Here is a 17,184-nt window from a genome sequence, read left to right as displayed (position 1 = left end):
GCTGGGCTCACTGTAATCTTCACCCAAGCAGGACCCACTGTAATCTTCACCCAGGCTGGGCTCACTGTAATCTTCACTCAGGCAGGATTCACTGTGATCTTCACCCAGGCAGGATTCACTGTGATCTTCACCCAGGCAGGACTCACTGTGATCTTCACCCAGGCAGGATTCATTGTGATCTTCACCCAGGCTGGGCTCACTGTGATCTTCACCCAGGCAGGATTCACTGTGATCTTCGGACTCACTGTGATCTTCACCCACGTAGGACTCACTGTAATCTTCATTCAGGCTGGGCTTACTGTGATCTTCACCCAGGCAGGACTCACTGTAATCCTCACCCAGGCAGGATTCACTGTGATCTTCACCCAGGCAGGATTCACTGTGATCTTCACCCAGACAGGGCTCACTGTGATCTTCACCCAGACAGGACTCACTGTAATCTTCACCCAGGCAGGACTCACTGTAATCCTCACCCAGGCAGGAATCACTGTGATCTTCACCCAGGCAGGACTCACTGTGATCTTCACCCAGGCAGGAATCACTGTGATTTTCACCCAGGCAGAAATCACTGTGATCTTCACCCAGGCAGGACTCACTGTGCCACTCACACTTTATTACTGAGGATCACTGGAACATCACACACATCCCCTTCCCAACACACAGAAGAAGTGTTGTATTTGGGTTTTCTTAACTACTGGGTAAGCTTTAAGGGGTGGAGAAATAAAGGTTGGTGTGGGAAAGCTGCAAAGTTGGAGTTTTTCTTTAAAGTATACCTTCAACTTAATCCTTTTTATAGTTTTCTGGTTTCTGCTATAGTTAGGTTCCTTTTATTCTTATGGCTGCCTTTGTTTTTTATTGCCATTTCTCTCCCTGTTGGCAAGATTCACTGGCTTCAATGTTCTTTGCAACTACTTAGTCTTATGTTCCCCTCACTTTGCTGTCTCGGGGACAGGAAATGAAAAGAAACTTCACATTAAGGAGTCAGACACAAAAATTAAAACTCAGTGAGGTTCTTCTCTTTTCTCACTCTGTCCAAAACTTAAAAAAAAACTCCTACTATAATTTTACTTTAAGAGCCTTTCCTTCCTTTTGTCTAATAAAGCACACTGAGCGAACGATAGGTGACAACTACAAGTGCTATAAAAAGCAATGCTTTGTTTCTGTAACATATATTAGTGGAAATTTTGCTATCATCATTTCCTTGTTCTGTAATTTTGTTAGAATTATAACCTCCTGTCTTGAAGGGTCAGCCCAGCAATCACAATAAGGACAATGCAATAAATATAACAACCAGACAATAATTATGCGGAATAGTGTAAATGGAATGTTTTTAAAACATGAAGTCCAGCCAAACATGGGTGTATTACATCTCTGTGTTGTCATATTTGATATATTTTGCACAGGAAGTGGGAGAAGTTCTATACAGTGTTTTGTTTTACCTTTAAAAAGAGCAGGTCATGTTCCAAGACACTGTCTGAGAATTTTCTTTTTCCTGTCCGCTATCAGTTTTAGGGATCTTAGTACATGCGTTACATCCCTACATGTACTGTACCAACACTGAGGATGCTGCTGGCAAGACAGTAAGTCAACAACTTCCAGGTGTGAAGGCTAGAATGGAGAGAACCTATACTAGCTTTCCCATGACAAGGTGTCCAGGAAATGGGGATTTGTAAATGTCATAACTCAAGACTTACATGTTGTGCATTTCTTTAGGACTTCTACTCACAGGGCATCGAGATATTGAACTTTTTTGGTTTTATATGATGATGTGGAAGTGCATGTAATAGGAAAGTTCCACCTTGCTATCACCTGCTATTATAAACAACTGCCATATTTCTTTGGAAATAACACAGATTTTGTGTTAAACTTAACTCAAAGAACCATAAAACAGACCTAAATTGTAACAATAGTAGCCAAACAACCTACACTTATTTCTTAGGCGCAAAAGTCAAATTAATATTTGCTAGTAGGCAGAATATTTTGACATAGGTCACTTTGTATGTTTCTTCTGACAAAAGCTTAAGTTCCCTTTATAACAGTATTGTTTTAAATATTTACAGTGCCTGAGGACCATGCATTGCAATATACATTATCTGTATATGTCCAATGCTAAAGAAGGAAGCCTAGTTCCAGAATAATGGAATGCCATTGTACAGGCGAAAGAAGTGCATCATCCATATGGCTAAAAACAGAACTAGAAGAACCTTCCATGAACATGCTAGTGGCTGTGGAGTAGCAAATGAAAACCTACAGCTGTCATTACTGGAACATAGCAAATCTCCTAGATTGTAAGCTATTCAGGGCAGGGTCCTCTCCTCCTGTGTCACTGTCTGTATTCGTCTGTCATTTGCAACCACTATTTAATGTACAGCGCTGCGTAATATGTTGGCGCTATATACATCCTGTTTAATATTAATAATAATAATAATAATAATAATAATAATAAAAAGTACAATACAACAACCTTAATTTTCAAGTCACTCTTTTCTATTGATACACTATTCAAAAAAAGGTTAGCAGCCTTGTTCACAAATAAACTGCTGGCTTTTCCTGCAATAACTTCCCCCCCAAATCCTATGATATATTAGGATGACGGCGCTGTGCAAGGCACAAAGCCTAATCACCTAACATTGCTCACACTTCTAGTCTCAGTCTGCTTTCTGCTGTAAAGTAGATTAGGAAAAATGACTATAGAGACGCATTGCAGGAAATTATGCTAGCAGTAGTTAAAAATACATTATGTGATTCTTGAAACAATATAATACTAAGTAATGTTTTTTTTTTAAATTTGCCTGGAGTTCTGCTTTAAATCTCCTAACCCTGACAGCTCTTTCTGCTCCCAGTGGACAGCAGGTGGCGCCCCTGGTTGAGTGGCCAATCATCATGTGAATGTGTACAAGCCCTTTAATGCATTTAACAAATCTCGTTAGAAATATTCTCTTCTGCGTGAAACTGAAAATTAGACTATACTTCTGGAATTCGATTCTGCTCTGGCTATTAATGATTTCCGAAATCCAAGCAAAGTTGATTGTGAAGGTGGATGTCCTCATAAAACACCTCAGCAGACCCTGTAAATTCTGTTATTTTTCTAATACAGAGCCCACTGTGTGTTAATGGCTTTGTTTGAAGCCGGATGGAGAGACTTGCAGAGGTGTCTAGGAGCAGAATGATTTCATTCACAGCTGTTGCTTGAACCTAGGTAACCAAGGCTCGCACTTCTCGTAAATGGCAAAATGTCGGACTTTTGAATTGTTACTAGAGGATTCTGAATGCAGTGCACTGCAAGGATATTACAGCACACCAGATATGTATTTATAATGGGATTTTTATGTGTTTTAGTTTGGTTTGTTACAGGGGCAATACTAGAGAAACCAAACAGCCATAATTATTTATTGCAAGACCAGAACCCTGACTTCATCACAGCAGTGGGACTGTTTCAATATAAAAGGACATAAAATATTAAACCGATCTATAGTTTGGAACTGCATAGCTTTGCTAATTTAAGGTCATTCAACATTTACTGTTCACTATTTCCCACTTGTTATATCATAACTTTTATGATTGGGAAGAGGGGTCATGTGAGATCATATCAGAAATACAATATTACTAAAGAGAACATGATAGTGGCTTTCCAGAGCACAGCCATAAATCAGGATCACCTAATATGCCAATATGTAACCAATTAGAGCGGGCAAATAAAAGAACATATGCTGGACCAAAACTGTCTGATTAGTGTGCAACTGACAGATCTCCAACCTGTGGGATCATCTCGAGTTATAACCTCTTTCCATTTGTTTATGTGCATTTTTTTTTAAACAAAAATACATCTCCAGCATATATGGTCCGCCTTATGAATCATATGAATGTACGCATTTGTAGCAGTGGTATGGTTCAGCAGGGCTGGATTTTAATTATAACACCCCCCTATACTCCAAGCAATCTTTACTTTACTGCCTACCTAACTATTACTATCTGTAGTGGCACAACTGCGTGCACCTTAAGTATATATTACAGTGCTATAGGTATATTCAAAAAGCCATGCTGTAATGCCGGTGTTTTTGTTCTCTGGTATCGTCCTCTCCCCTCCCACCCCTATGCGGGTCAGGTCATCCTTTGGATTCCCAGCTTTCCTTTGGACTCTTTTTTTCTGACAGCTCACTTGCCGATTGCTGCAGACTGCCACCCGACATTACTATTTGTAGCCTCTCCTGTCAGTTCAGAGGTAGGTATTGAATGCCACTAGAACTGCACCCATCACCTGTACAACCCACCAAAAGGAGCTGCTACCTATAAAAAGAATTGTAGAGGCCAACCTACTAAAGCAGTGGTTGCCAACCTTTCCGACCTCATGGACCACTAAAATCACTGAACTCGGACCACCCATGTAACTCGGACCACCCAGGGAGCCGTGTGTCACTCAAAGAATCTTCCCCCAGTATGAAGTCATGATGCCAGAACCCATCTATTCTCCCATCACAGGCTCAGACTTGGTTGCTAAATCCCAGGGGGTACAGTAGCGCAGGGCTGTGGTCGCAACAAAAGTTGTGTCCACAGCCCTGCGCTACTGTCCCCCCAGTATATTTAGCAAGCAGGTCTGAGTCTGCGATGGGGGAGTGGGTGGGTTGTGTCCATACGGGGAACAGAGCCACGGACCACCCAAATTTTACGCGGACCACTGCGGCCGCTGTACTAAAGGGTTTTAAAAATGTTCCTCAAATTAGTTCATGAGCTTTTTAGATTGCATAAAAAATTTAACGTTCCACTGTATTTGTGTGGAGTCTTATTGTAAATTTTAGGATAGTTATTTGGCAAGCAAATACAGGAAAGTGAAATGGCAGTAAAACAGGATGGCCATTTGGATCCTGACAGTTTGCAATCACTTGTTTAAACCTACTACAACCTTTCCACAAATCTGGGTTGGTCTTCTGGCCTGTTGAATGTTAGAGAGATATGTTGGGAGTTTAAGTATTACAGAAAGAAGTAATAATGAATAAAATAATTCCCATTTGTTCCCTTAACTGAAAGGTTAGTAGGCCACATTTATATATTTTATATTAGGACAAACTATTTTTAGGATATATACCGGTTCAGAAAAGTTTCAGTAGGTTAGGGTTCTTATTGCCACAATCACCATTTATTGTTTTTACATATTTTATAACTGAAATGTACCCAACCACACAATTGCCTTTGTCACAAAATAGCATTAACAATTTATATTATAATATTACAATATATTAAAAAATTTTAAAAATACCTATATTTTCATCATGTTAAAGCCACCCTACCGCTTGTACTTACCATGTCTCCTTTTTCACCTCTTGGCCCTGGATGGCCCTACAATACCAAGAAAGTTACAGAATAAGCAGACTTTATAAAATATGTGGATTCTTTTTTTTTTTTAACCCCGCCATCCTAATTACGTAGCACACAAGTGATTGAGCATAGTTTTACCAAGTGATGTATACTCATGTAGGCATTTTTGATACATGTAGAGGATTCATAGTACAGTTAACATGCATACATCACAATGTTATTTGCCACATGAAATATCTTTGCATGCTGTCCTTACATTTTGAGGCGGACTTACTAGAGAAGTTAAACATTTTCACAATATGTAATGAAGTATGAATATGAAGTATGAGTATGAATATTCACTTCAATTATCCATTCATTCACAAATTATATTTCTGTTGAATAATTTCACCTGTACATAATTGGGTACTGGAAGTGAACAGGAATTTGCTTTTCACATTGAAATGAATGAATTTTTTTGTGAAAAGTATTAGTTTCTCGAGTAAATCATTTGCCTCTGCGACCAATAATGCATACAAGAAATGTTTAATTTATGGAGACAAAAACTAGAATGGATAGCAGTAGGAGTGAAATGTGCAAATGGCCCGACATGGCAGTTTCCTGTAACGCCATTTCAATATAGTTTTACACTAATCAGTGACTGCAATCTTCAAATCAGATTATAGAATCACGTTCCACAGATCTCAAGGTCGACTAACAGAATAAGTCTTAATAAACATTTTTGTTTTTTTTAGCCTAGCTCAGTTCTGCTAAATACTTCTGGCAGCCGGGGACTTCTTTGTGACCTTGTCACTAGAGTTATTGACTGAGTTATGAGGCGTACTTATGCTGTAACAAATTACAGTTCATAGCTGCAGAAAGGTATAAAATGGTTTGTTAAAATCAGAAGATTTATTGCTAGACTGGAATTACTGACAAGGACTAAACCAGCCATGCACCCAACTGGTAGGATAATAAGCCATTCATTTTTTTTTTTTTTTGCATTTGCATTTGCATTTTCACATTTATGTACCACTGCTTTTTCATGCATAGAGTAAAGAGTTAAGGTGATTTAAATACTAAAAGAATAAATTAACCTAAAAGCAGTCATGCAAACAGATCAATCGGAGTTCGGTAACATGATTAGTATTTTTCCAACAAACTAACTTCAGACAATAAGATGCCAAAGTTATAGAGCTAATTCTGGAGAGGAATGTCATAGTCACTTAGTGACCCCTCACTACAGGTGACATTTTTTGGATACTTATTACCAGCAGCAATAACCTTGGAGGCATATGTTTTCATCATAAAATTATCTTAGAAAGGTGGGAACTTTTGGGGAAAATCATTCCCACACTATGAAGCTATTGCTGCTACAATTGACTAATATCATACCCTACAGACTTTAAAACTGGCTAAGTAATGAGACACTTACTGGCTTGCCGTCTAATCCTATTGGGCCCTGGAATACAAATAGAAGATACTTATGAAACATTATAGATGTCATCATTTGCCACCATAAATATGGTGGTCATGTTCTGTTGCGTACCCAGAAGATGTCACAAAATTTTGACTTTGTAAAAAGACACAGACACTCATTTTTTTAATTGACAACCTTCTCCTTCTTCAGCAAAATGTAGATATTTTGGAGCAAGTGCAAAGAAAAGTAACCAAAAGCACTGGATACTGTAGTGTCTGGCATTCTATATAGTTTTCTTTGCATCCGTGACAGTAATATACAAATTACTTACTCTGCTCAAAAGCAGAACATTTCATATAAAAACTTTTGCTTACATCAGCTCAAATATTTCATGCAAAACTAAAATATGAAATCAATGTACAAGTCACTGTGAAGGAGGGGAAGCAATTTACTTATAATGCCACCAGTATAAAGTGGCAAGCATTATACAACCAACATACGGTTAATAAATCATATACACACAAACCAGCTCACATTGTACATGCTCTTTGTTCAACAATGAAAGAGCATTCTATAAATCAACATAACTACATTCATTTTTAGGTTCACATATACATCTAATAAAAGGTCGGTTAACATATACTACAATATAGATATTTACACGTCACATACAGTAAATAATTCACAATTAGTGAGTGGTTTAGTACTTGTAAATTTACTAGCACATTTATTAATATCATATTCACAATATAATATATTATTCACAATACTGCTTATATCTTATAAAAACAGTTGTGGCATTACATAGCAATGAAAAATGTAAGCAAAGTGATTGTATTGACCAAATCAATCAAGCTCTTTTGATCACTTAGAGGGTACAATAATTCAATTCTGAAATTTCAAATATGGATTGATGAAAATGTGAACACAGAATTAAGGTAAGCAATCAGTAAAGCTGGATATTTTCAATAGTTTTTTAGGGTCAAGTGGGTGGTATAAATTATAATTGCTTTCAAATGAATGTAAAAAAATATTTATTGTATTTTAAAACAGTTTGCATTGAAATCATAATGTTGATTCTAATGGCTCTAAGAACATGCATGAACCTATATTTGGATTGAATCTTAGATAAAAAACATATATAATATATATAAACAATATAAATGTATATATTTAATAAATATTACATGCACATGTGACTGTATTCTGTTCTCCACGATGACCATTTAAAAGTACATTCACTGAAATAGTTTAACACACACAAGTGCTTGCCATTGTGTTGTGTTGCATGTGCTGCCTGTAGTGTCTAAGCCATACCTGACACCATATGTACAAAAAACTATTTGTTTACCCTGCAGGCAAAGCATTTGGAATATGGTTTGGATGAAACATGGACACTGAATGGGATTCTGCATTTAGCACCAGTGACTTTATAAAATGCCTACTGGGGATAAAACAGACACTTTACTTTTTTTATTATTATTAGGCACATTACGAAGACACTGTATTAGAACGTTTATTTAATTCAAGGTGTTGCTTTCTTCTTCCAAATAACAAAATGTAACAAAAATATATACCGTAATATAAACATATAATATAATAGCCGCAACCCATTGCTATGATGCAAACACACAAAATACACATATATGAACTGAATATGGTAATGTTACAAATTTACATAGTAATGGTATTAGTGTTTAAAGACTACAATATCACAGCCCCTACCCACTGACTAATTAGTTCCTATGAGGAGGACACTTGGTGTGCAATGTGTGCTGATGTACCTGGCTGTTTAGGTGAGGCACAGTGCAATTGTAAAAACAAGCCGGGTAAATCTACTTGGGCAAATGTTGATAAATAAGGAGAATATATATTTACCTTTTCATATTCAATAATATTCAAGGGAAATTTTAAAAAATNNACAGGGTTGATTACATGTGTTTATGACTGTGATGTTGGTTTTTAATGCACATAAAATATTTTAGGACACTATTTGTTTCAGAATCTTTTTTTTCTTCATTTCCCTTCTCTAAAAACTGGTGCGTCTTATGGTCCGAAAAATACGGTAATATAAACATATAATATAATAGCCGCAACCCATTGCTATGATGCAAACACACAAAATACACATATATGAACTGAACATGGTAATGTTACAAATTTACATAGTAATGGTATTAGTGTTTAAAGACTACAATATCACAGCCCCTACCCAATGACTAATTAGTTCCTATGAGGAGGACACTTGGTGTGCAATGTGTGCTGATGTACCTGGCTGTTTAGGTGAGCACAGTGCAATTGTAAAAACATGCCGGGTAAATCTACTTGGGCAAATGTTGATAAATAAGGAGAATATATATTTACCTTTTCATATTCAATAATATTCAAGGGAAATTTTAAAAAATAGATTTATACTATGTTTGTATATTACTTTGCTAAGTGAACATCATACCCTTTTAGCGGTTTCAGAGCAATTCTGCTGTCTTGAATGCCAGTGCTTTAGGCATCACTGACCACTAGATCGATTTACCCGACATAAATGTAGTCATGATTATCCAGAAAATCATTCTGAACAACTTCAAACAGATCTGTTTTATTAATCAGTCAAAACTATTTTGTTACTTAATCGTATAATCGGTGACCACACAAAATTCCTTTCACTGGTTAGTTGAAAACATAATTCTCAATGATCCATCATATACTTATGTTCTGTGAAATCTAGGTAGCCACTTCCTATCCCAACCAATAAATGTTTAGTCACTCGACTTACGGGAAATCCAGGAAAACCTCGCGTCCCGGGCTGCCCCTAAAGGAAAACAGAAATGGTTTAGGAATGAACCAGAAAACGGAACTAATATTCTATTACAACTTTTAAAAAGTATTTGTAACCAAAAGGTATGCTACACATTGCCTGTAAAAAAATCATATAATTGTTAATGTAGGTCATGTAGGTGATTTTTATGTATTTAAATGTAGGTCATTTTTATGTATTTATTTATTTTTTAGAGGGGGTGATATTTTGACCATAGAACAAATTTTGTTATGTGAACAGGGTGTTAGGTGTTGGAATATGTGGCATAGCTTCATAGCTTTTTAAAAGTTTGATAATTTAACAGAAAGGTGAAAACACATTTTGTAAGCAACTTTTACCTCCCTTGGGTAATGGTGAAATTGTATTAGAGGTGTAAACAGGGACAAAATTTCCACCCCAGTCTTCATCTTATGTATAACTTAAGCAAAGAACAGCTATTTCCTCTGTTGCTGCAATTTAATTATTAGGTAAGTGTGAATAAAAAGACGTTGATTTCTAAGAAAAGCATATATATGCCATTATTTATTTGTAATGTCCTGATTACATGTTTCACTTACGTTTTGTTTTTTTGTAAGTGATATTAACCATTCCTGTATAAATAGCTATAAACATTACATGTGACCCCCATAATGATGACAGAAGAAACTGTTCAGTGAAATAGAGTCCTGTTCATTTGGAAGCAGATGTTTACATCTTTCAATTAGTTATCCTCATTAGAACCATTCGTCATACATGGACTACTTTCATATTAGATTTCCAAGATTAAGGGGCCTATTTATAATGAGGAACGTTAATTGCTTAACATTTCCTTATAAGTATTACCATGAACACACATTTTTCTAAAGGACTGAACAAAAATAATGAAAGACAGCAGGCTTAATTTACAATAAAAAGAACTGCAATATAGCAAGGGAGAATGGCAAACTTGGTTGAAGGTACACATTGCAGCGTCCATGTGCCAACCAATTGCAACCCTTTAATAATGAACTCCATTTAAACCTAAAGCGTACCTAAACTCAGAATTTTCACTTTTCATAAAAGATTGTGCAGTGAGATCGGCAAATTTTTTTCCCATCCTTCGTTATTACCCGATCTCGCACCTGGGTGGGGTGACAAAGGATGAAGAAACTGAGAAGATGAAGATGGCCGCGCCTGGGGCGCCAGCTCCGGGACGACGTGGGACCCGATACAGGACACCTCCGGAGTAATCGGACTGCCCTGCGGAATTGAAGGTAAGTTTTGGGGTGTTTTTTTGAGTTTGAGTTTAGTTCCTCTTTAGGAATGTACAATTGAAATAAGGGTGCTGCAAAGGGATTCATATTTTTGTCTATCCAGTTCTAAGATTTACAGAGCCCGAGCTGACGTTTTCCCTAATGCAGTCAAGAAATGTAGTTAGTTAACCTAAATGACCCCAGCCTGTTAATGGACAATGATACACAGAGAATGTGCATTACCACATGTGTTCAGATATTGATTGTTAGAAAAGAAGTATAATGGCCCACTAAGGTATGTAATAATGTGACGAAGAAAAAACAGCTCCATAAAATCTGTAAACTGTTCTCTGGGAAGAAATATATCAGCACAGGCATGGTAAAAATTCATTATTAATAATTAATATTATCACAAAATGTGATAATAAGAAGCAGTGTATACATTTGTATATGTCTGCTCGCCATGGGTAATGCCCGTTTTTCTTCTGCAAACAAGCACTGTGTTCAATCATGAGCATTCTATTTCCCTACAGGAATTATGAGTACTGTAGTGTTTTACTTTTGGCGTTTTTTTTTACAGTAATTTTATATGTATGATAAAGCTGGAGTTTGTTCATTCGACTCCACAAACTACATTTGTTGGTGAATTTGTCATATGTACACCACAGAAACTCTTTCTATAAAAAAGATACAATCCCTTCATTACCCCTTGCGTGTAATTATCTGTACTTATAAATAATCTCTATCCTGCTTTTACTTTTTTCCTCACACTTGTTGAAAGTTTCTTTGCCAAGTCACAGGGGAAAAACAACCCTAATTATCCCTTTTTTAGAACATGTACATTAAGGATTAAACACTTAACTTAGAATAAATGCAGGAAACTGTCAGCTTTAATATTTATAACATTAACTTAGTATTTAGCATGTTACATAAGCAAGAAGTCCTAAAACAGAAAAACGTAACTGTTGTTGCACCTAACTGGCGACCATTTAGCATTAGATAATATATACATTTCATTTTAATAATGTAACTCTTTTTTAGAAATCTTAAAATTATTTTGCATCTCTAATTTAAAGGATCATTTTTGGCAGTCTCCTTTCATTGGTACACTAATTTAAACAAAGGCAGCTATATATATTTTAGCTGGGCGACTTGGACTTGTTAGATCTTTGCACAGTACCACATGAATACGCACAAGGGAGGTTTACTTTACATTTAAAATTTTTACTTAACTTTGTGAATGAATGAAAGTGAGCATTTACTTTTCAAAGAATACCTAAACACCTACAAAATAAAATATGTTTTTTTTTTTCAACCATGATGGATGAAAGTCAAGTAGCAGGAGAGAACACAAGTGTCCAAATGTATAAATGAAAAAGGGTTAAAAATTCCAATGAGATTTACAACACAAACTACAACTATATTCTGTTTGAAAAAAAAAAAAGAAAAAATAAATCAAGTCAAAATAAAGAGGTTTTCCTTTTGAAATATTGATGTTTATTTAGGTGGCAATGTGCCTATTATATGCAGTTAATGTCACAAGGTTTACTTTAAATTTCACAGCCACAATATATTGCCAATCTAATATATAAACAGTATCTGTAATATTTATTATACTGCTGTCCAATGTGATTATTAAATTAATTAATAGCGGCTGGATGTGCTTGGCCTAGATCCAAAAGCAACAAACCATCTATTTTACTAGATGCTTAATTTGTATTACAGATAACATTCTATAAACGTATTTTCAGTTCCTAAACAAAGATGCTGAATTATCTTACAGGAAAGAACAACAACTGCTCAAGCTAAGGATTGTAAAAAAAATATTTGTATTTTATTATATGTGGTTAGAAAAAGAATTTTGTTATATTCATCATTCTACAGCTTGATGTCCGTTGGTACAACTGCACAGAAGCTTGGGTAATAGACCTGAAAGTATGCATGGTTTCCTTTGGGATACAAAGTTCCGTGCCTACAGTTCACAATACAAGCATTATTCACTTAGGGACACCTAATGGTCTTGTTCCTTGCCCCGAAGGCAATTGTAGTCTTTGTTACATCTCCAAATAACACAGCTCCAAGCAATTACACAAAACATTTTAGTAGATTCAGGATGGACCAAATTTTACAATATTTTATTCTCCAACATTTCAATTTAAAAAGCTCTGTATGGTTTTTGGATGCCCAAATTGTCTTAATCCTCACGAAAAGCATGTTATAGGCCACACCAGTTTGCGGTATTTAATCTCTTTAGGACGATTTGCAAAATTTATGGGTATGTAAAAAGGATGAACAGTTTTTATAGTTTTTATACTTCAAGGGATATAAATTGGGACTTGAAGAATCTATGAACACAGATCGTATTCCACTACCTACCAAAGCTTTTTTCCGTATTAACAGTAAATCCTAAAATATCTCTCCATATAACATAAAACTGTGTTCTCTGATTAAAGAAATATGTGCTGCAGCATTTAAGTAAAAATATATCTGAACTTGTTTTATCTCGGACAACCTGCATATATCTTTTGAGCCTGCCAGTGAAGTCCACCTAATGCATTTTCCTGTAATGGCGGGGCAACAATACTGCATTGCTTCTAAATTTGAGTAGAGTTGCAACGTTTATGCAGGCTGTACTTATTTGCACTACAGTAAAATGAAAAAAAATCAGCATGGGGGCATGGCTATGTCTGTATTTGGTCAGTTGCCTTTGTTGCTAAAACCCTCCCACCATAGTTTGCAATGTATGGGAATGGGAGAATATAAGACAGAAAGGACTGACGACTTGGCTTAGTCAGGGAAGGTGAAAGAAATTGTTTATGTTACAAGACTTGTATATTACACAGTAACTGGATTTGGCACTTGTATGGACTGTCAAGGAGCCAGGATGTGAAGACTATATTACCCCACAAAGTTCTCATGGCTTAACTGAGCAGAGAAAGCTTTGGCATTGGAGGAGAGCCAGGTCATGTGGATGCCGCAGATTGACAGATGGTTGTAGGGTTCAGTGACCTGTTTTCATGAGCATGTGGTCTATCATGTGTATAAACAGTTTAATACCAGTACATTATTTTAGGCTGTGTTCCACTGTAACCAACATCAACCCCCCCAAAAAAAACACTTTCTTCTATCCTGTGTATATGAAGTGTTGTATTTAAATTTAAACTTTGTATTGAGCAAAATATGTCAGAAAGAGTGGTAAAGGTGGAACCATTTTTATCAGCAGTGCAAAAATTTAGGGTATGGCTTTATTCCTTGGACAAGTGTTGGTCCTTTTTTAAAGCTGAACTTCAAAGAACGTCCCTTTTACAACAGGCAAAACTCTCAAAATATCTCTGAAATAGGGATATGCTAAATGTGATCAGTGATGCTGCTAACTTTCAGAGTAAAGCTACTAAGTAGAAATTTTTGGAACACCACCAATCAATGGGGCTTTTCAGGTCAGCCTTACCAAATTTGGTAAAGGCTGGCCTAAAAGTCCTATTGTTTGATGGTGTTCCAAAAAATTTCTTCCTATGTGTCAAACAGAGATGAGGTCATGTCGAGAAAGGAGAGATTGGATATGTCTATGTTAGAGTAGAGCTACTAATTTGTGCACATAAATACCCAATGTAGCCTGCTGCCAATGCCATTAGTTTTAAAAGCATGTTCAGTGTTTGTACATGCTCAAAATATGGTTATATTATTGGCAAGACAAGTCTTAAGGACCCTTAGTAATAAAACTGATACATAATCAGACTGATATGGAGGACTTGAAAATCCAATTGCCTTACCCTTGGCCACTTGGCCCTGAGCAGCTGTATAAACTTTGACAGAACTAGTTCAGAGGTAACTTAGTGAGTTGGAAAGAAGAATATTTTTGTCTAACATAACTAATTAACTTTACTTTATACTCTAAAGTTCTAGTTATATTTTACTGCATATAGATCAATGCAAAGCCTTATAAGGATAGATAAATAATGACCGAAGCAAAGTAGCTAGACTGGTAGACCTTATTTACTATGTTTCCCTTTACTCAACCTAGAGATATTAAGGACACAAAGAAAACACTTAAAAAGTATGCTTCAGGTTAAAACAACATAAAAGCTTTCTGGGTATTTTCATAATTTATCTAAGTCCTAAGTGGAAAGACAGGTGGACTTTTGAAAGGGGGATAAAGTGTTTCCTATTAGCATTGCCTATTACTGTATCAGAGACAGTGTATTGAAAAACCAGATGTTGCTTTTGCTGTTTAGCTTCCACTTGATTTCAGCCTGCTACCTATTACAACCAACAAGACACAGACCTTTAATCATCCAGCAATAAGGAATATGGTATGATTGCTGCTTTGTGTTTTCTTAATAAAACACTGATCTAAGAATCGTAAATACTTTACCAGACAAGGGGATGTATGCATAGGATACTATATAATCGCAAGTTCCATATCACTTCACAACACTTATATAAGTAAGCTATGCATAAAGGCTGTACATTATTTTTCAATACACATACAATATTTGCCTCTTCAACATAAGGGGACCAGATGACATTCTGAAGATTAAAATTTTAAGGACCCGAAACAATATATTTCATTTTTTATTTGTTGGTGAACTCTGGGCATTTAACCTACAAATATTTCCAATGCTTTACTAGCTATATTTCTGGACTTGAGTTCCTAAGTCTGTATACCAGTTAAAGCCATTATGAGGGCTATATTCCTGTTTTTATATTTGATATTTTGGAGAATGCAACAGATATTTGTGAAAAGGGTGGATGGGGACACATAAACACATGGACATGGATAGGGAACTCCATGTAGTATACAAGATAAATAAGATACATAAAGACTGTCAGGTTGCTGGGCTCTATACGTGAGCTGTCACCATTCAAATCAACTGATGGTTCTGGATGGTACCATTATGGCATCCACTATGTATGAGAACAACCAGTCCCCTTTAGTGGTTTCATGTACTGTCCATGAGTATGTGACATTACCAAAGGAAAGGGAACCTATATCCTTATAAAGAATTAAACTTTACTTCTGTACTAAAAAGACTGTTAACGACTAAAATTCATCAAAACAATCCCTGACAAAGATGACATTACAAAACAGTTTAATAAAGGATATTGTCATACAATAGGTAAATCTGGTACATTTTTCTATGCTAAAGTTTGAAGAACAACTCCATTCCAAAAAAAAAGCTCTAAATAAACTGGCTTTTAGTGGCAGAGCCTTTCAGATCTCCAAAAACCCTAACAGTTTTGGATTTAGTTTTAAGGCTGCAAAGGCTATTAATAAACGTAATATCTGATCTTCCAGAGTGGACCCTTATTTAGGATTACTGCCAGTCAGTCTGACTATAATCTATAAAATGTTGAGAAAGAGAAGAAATTCCTAACTTATTGAGTCTGTCAAAAGGTGTATGAAGACGCGCACAAGGACACAACGTAAGGCAAGTCATATGGTGTTTCAGCTAAAATTGTATAGGGGTTATTTTATGTGGTTAGCCCATCGACAAGTAGTACTTAGTGTTCTTCTTTATGATAATCCGCTTCTTTTAGCAATTTTTTAAAAATAAGTTAAATTGTGAAACCTCAGCTGTTTTATATAAATAGACATCTCATTTCTCACTAGTGATTATACAGTACAACATTGCTTACTGGAAAGGTTGCATAAAATTTACATAATGCCCAGTTAAGCCAACAAGAAACTGCTATTTACAGTATTTGTACAGTAAAAACAGCAACTACTAACTAAAGTAGCACATTATAATTATCTCATTTTTCATGCTCATGCCATGTTGATGCAAACCAACATATAAAAATATGCAAAGAAAACCACATAATGTGACACTGCAAAGCCAATAAATAGAATCCACATCTACAGAAAGAAAAAAAATGGAAATGAGCATACAGAGTTTGCTATCTTGTAATTACAAACAATAGAAAAAGAATGCTTAATGGTTAGTTTTATTTTTTGCTTAAAGTATGAAATATAAAAGAGGAAGAAAATCATAAATATGAAAGAGATATATTAATAAATAAATTGTGATCATTTTTGTCTGATACCCTAAGATTTGTAACATAATTTTTTTAAACAGTTGAGACACTTACAGGAGGGCCACGGGGTCCTATGACAGACATGCCCGGTTCTCCTGGAGCGCCCTGCATAAAGACAGTGGATAGAAAGGAAAGGATTGAGAAAATTACAGAAAAGGAGAAAACTCACAAAAGGCAAAGAAGATTTAGAAAGATAGAATATGAAAAAAATATTTAAAATGGGTACAAGGAGTAAAACCCTAATTTTAAATAACTCCCAGAAATACCAAGCGTTTATCAAAATTTGATTTCTTATGCTAAAGGGGTAAAAATGTGCTTGTTTTTTTTTTTTTTCAGATTATCATATCGGCATTGGTTATACACAGATCTGATAATTTGCAATTGTGGCAATAGGCCAATTTTTCCATAAGTGC

At 35.7% G+C, this 17,184-nt stretch overlaps 1 protein-coding gene across 1 annotated transcript in view; it reads right to left on the bottom strand.

The window, feature by feature from the left end:
* Positions 1 to 17,184, bottom strand: part of COL13A1 (collagen type XIII alpha 1 chain) — a 106,195-nt gene that overhangs the window by 69,826 nt on the left and 19,185 nt on the right. The window contains exons 5-8 of the mRNA XM_072423751.1: positions 16,826 to 16,876; positions 9,483 to 9,518; positions 6,728 to 6,754; positions 5,299 to 5,334 (exon numbers count right to left, since the gene is read on the bottom strand). Of these exons, the coding sequence (XP_072279852.1) occupies positions 5,299 to 5,334; positions 6,728 to 6,754; positions 9,483 to 9,518; positions 16,826 to 16,876 (150 nt within the window). The remainder of the gene's footprint in view (positions 1 to 5,298; positions 5,335 to 6,727; positions 6,755 to 9,482; positions 9,519 to 16,825; positions 16,877 to 17,184) is intronic.

This window comes from Pyxicephalus adspersus, chromosome 10 (assembly GCF_032062135.1).
Source record: "Pyxicephalus adspersus chromosome 10, UCB_Pads_2.0, whole genome shotgun sequence".
In the NCBI taxonomy this organism is placed as follows: domain Eukaryota; kingdom Metazoa; phylum Chordata; class Amphibia; order Anura; family Pyxicephalidae; genus Pyxicephalus; species Pyxicephalus adspersus.
The sequence above is the reverse complement of the archived record's forward strand: the minus strand, read 5'-3'. Positions and strand labels throughout refer to the sequence as shown.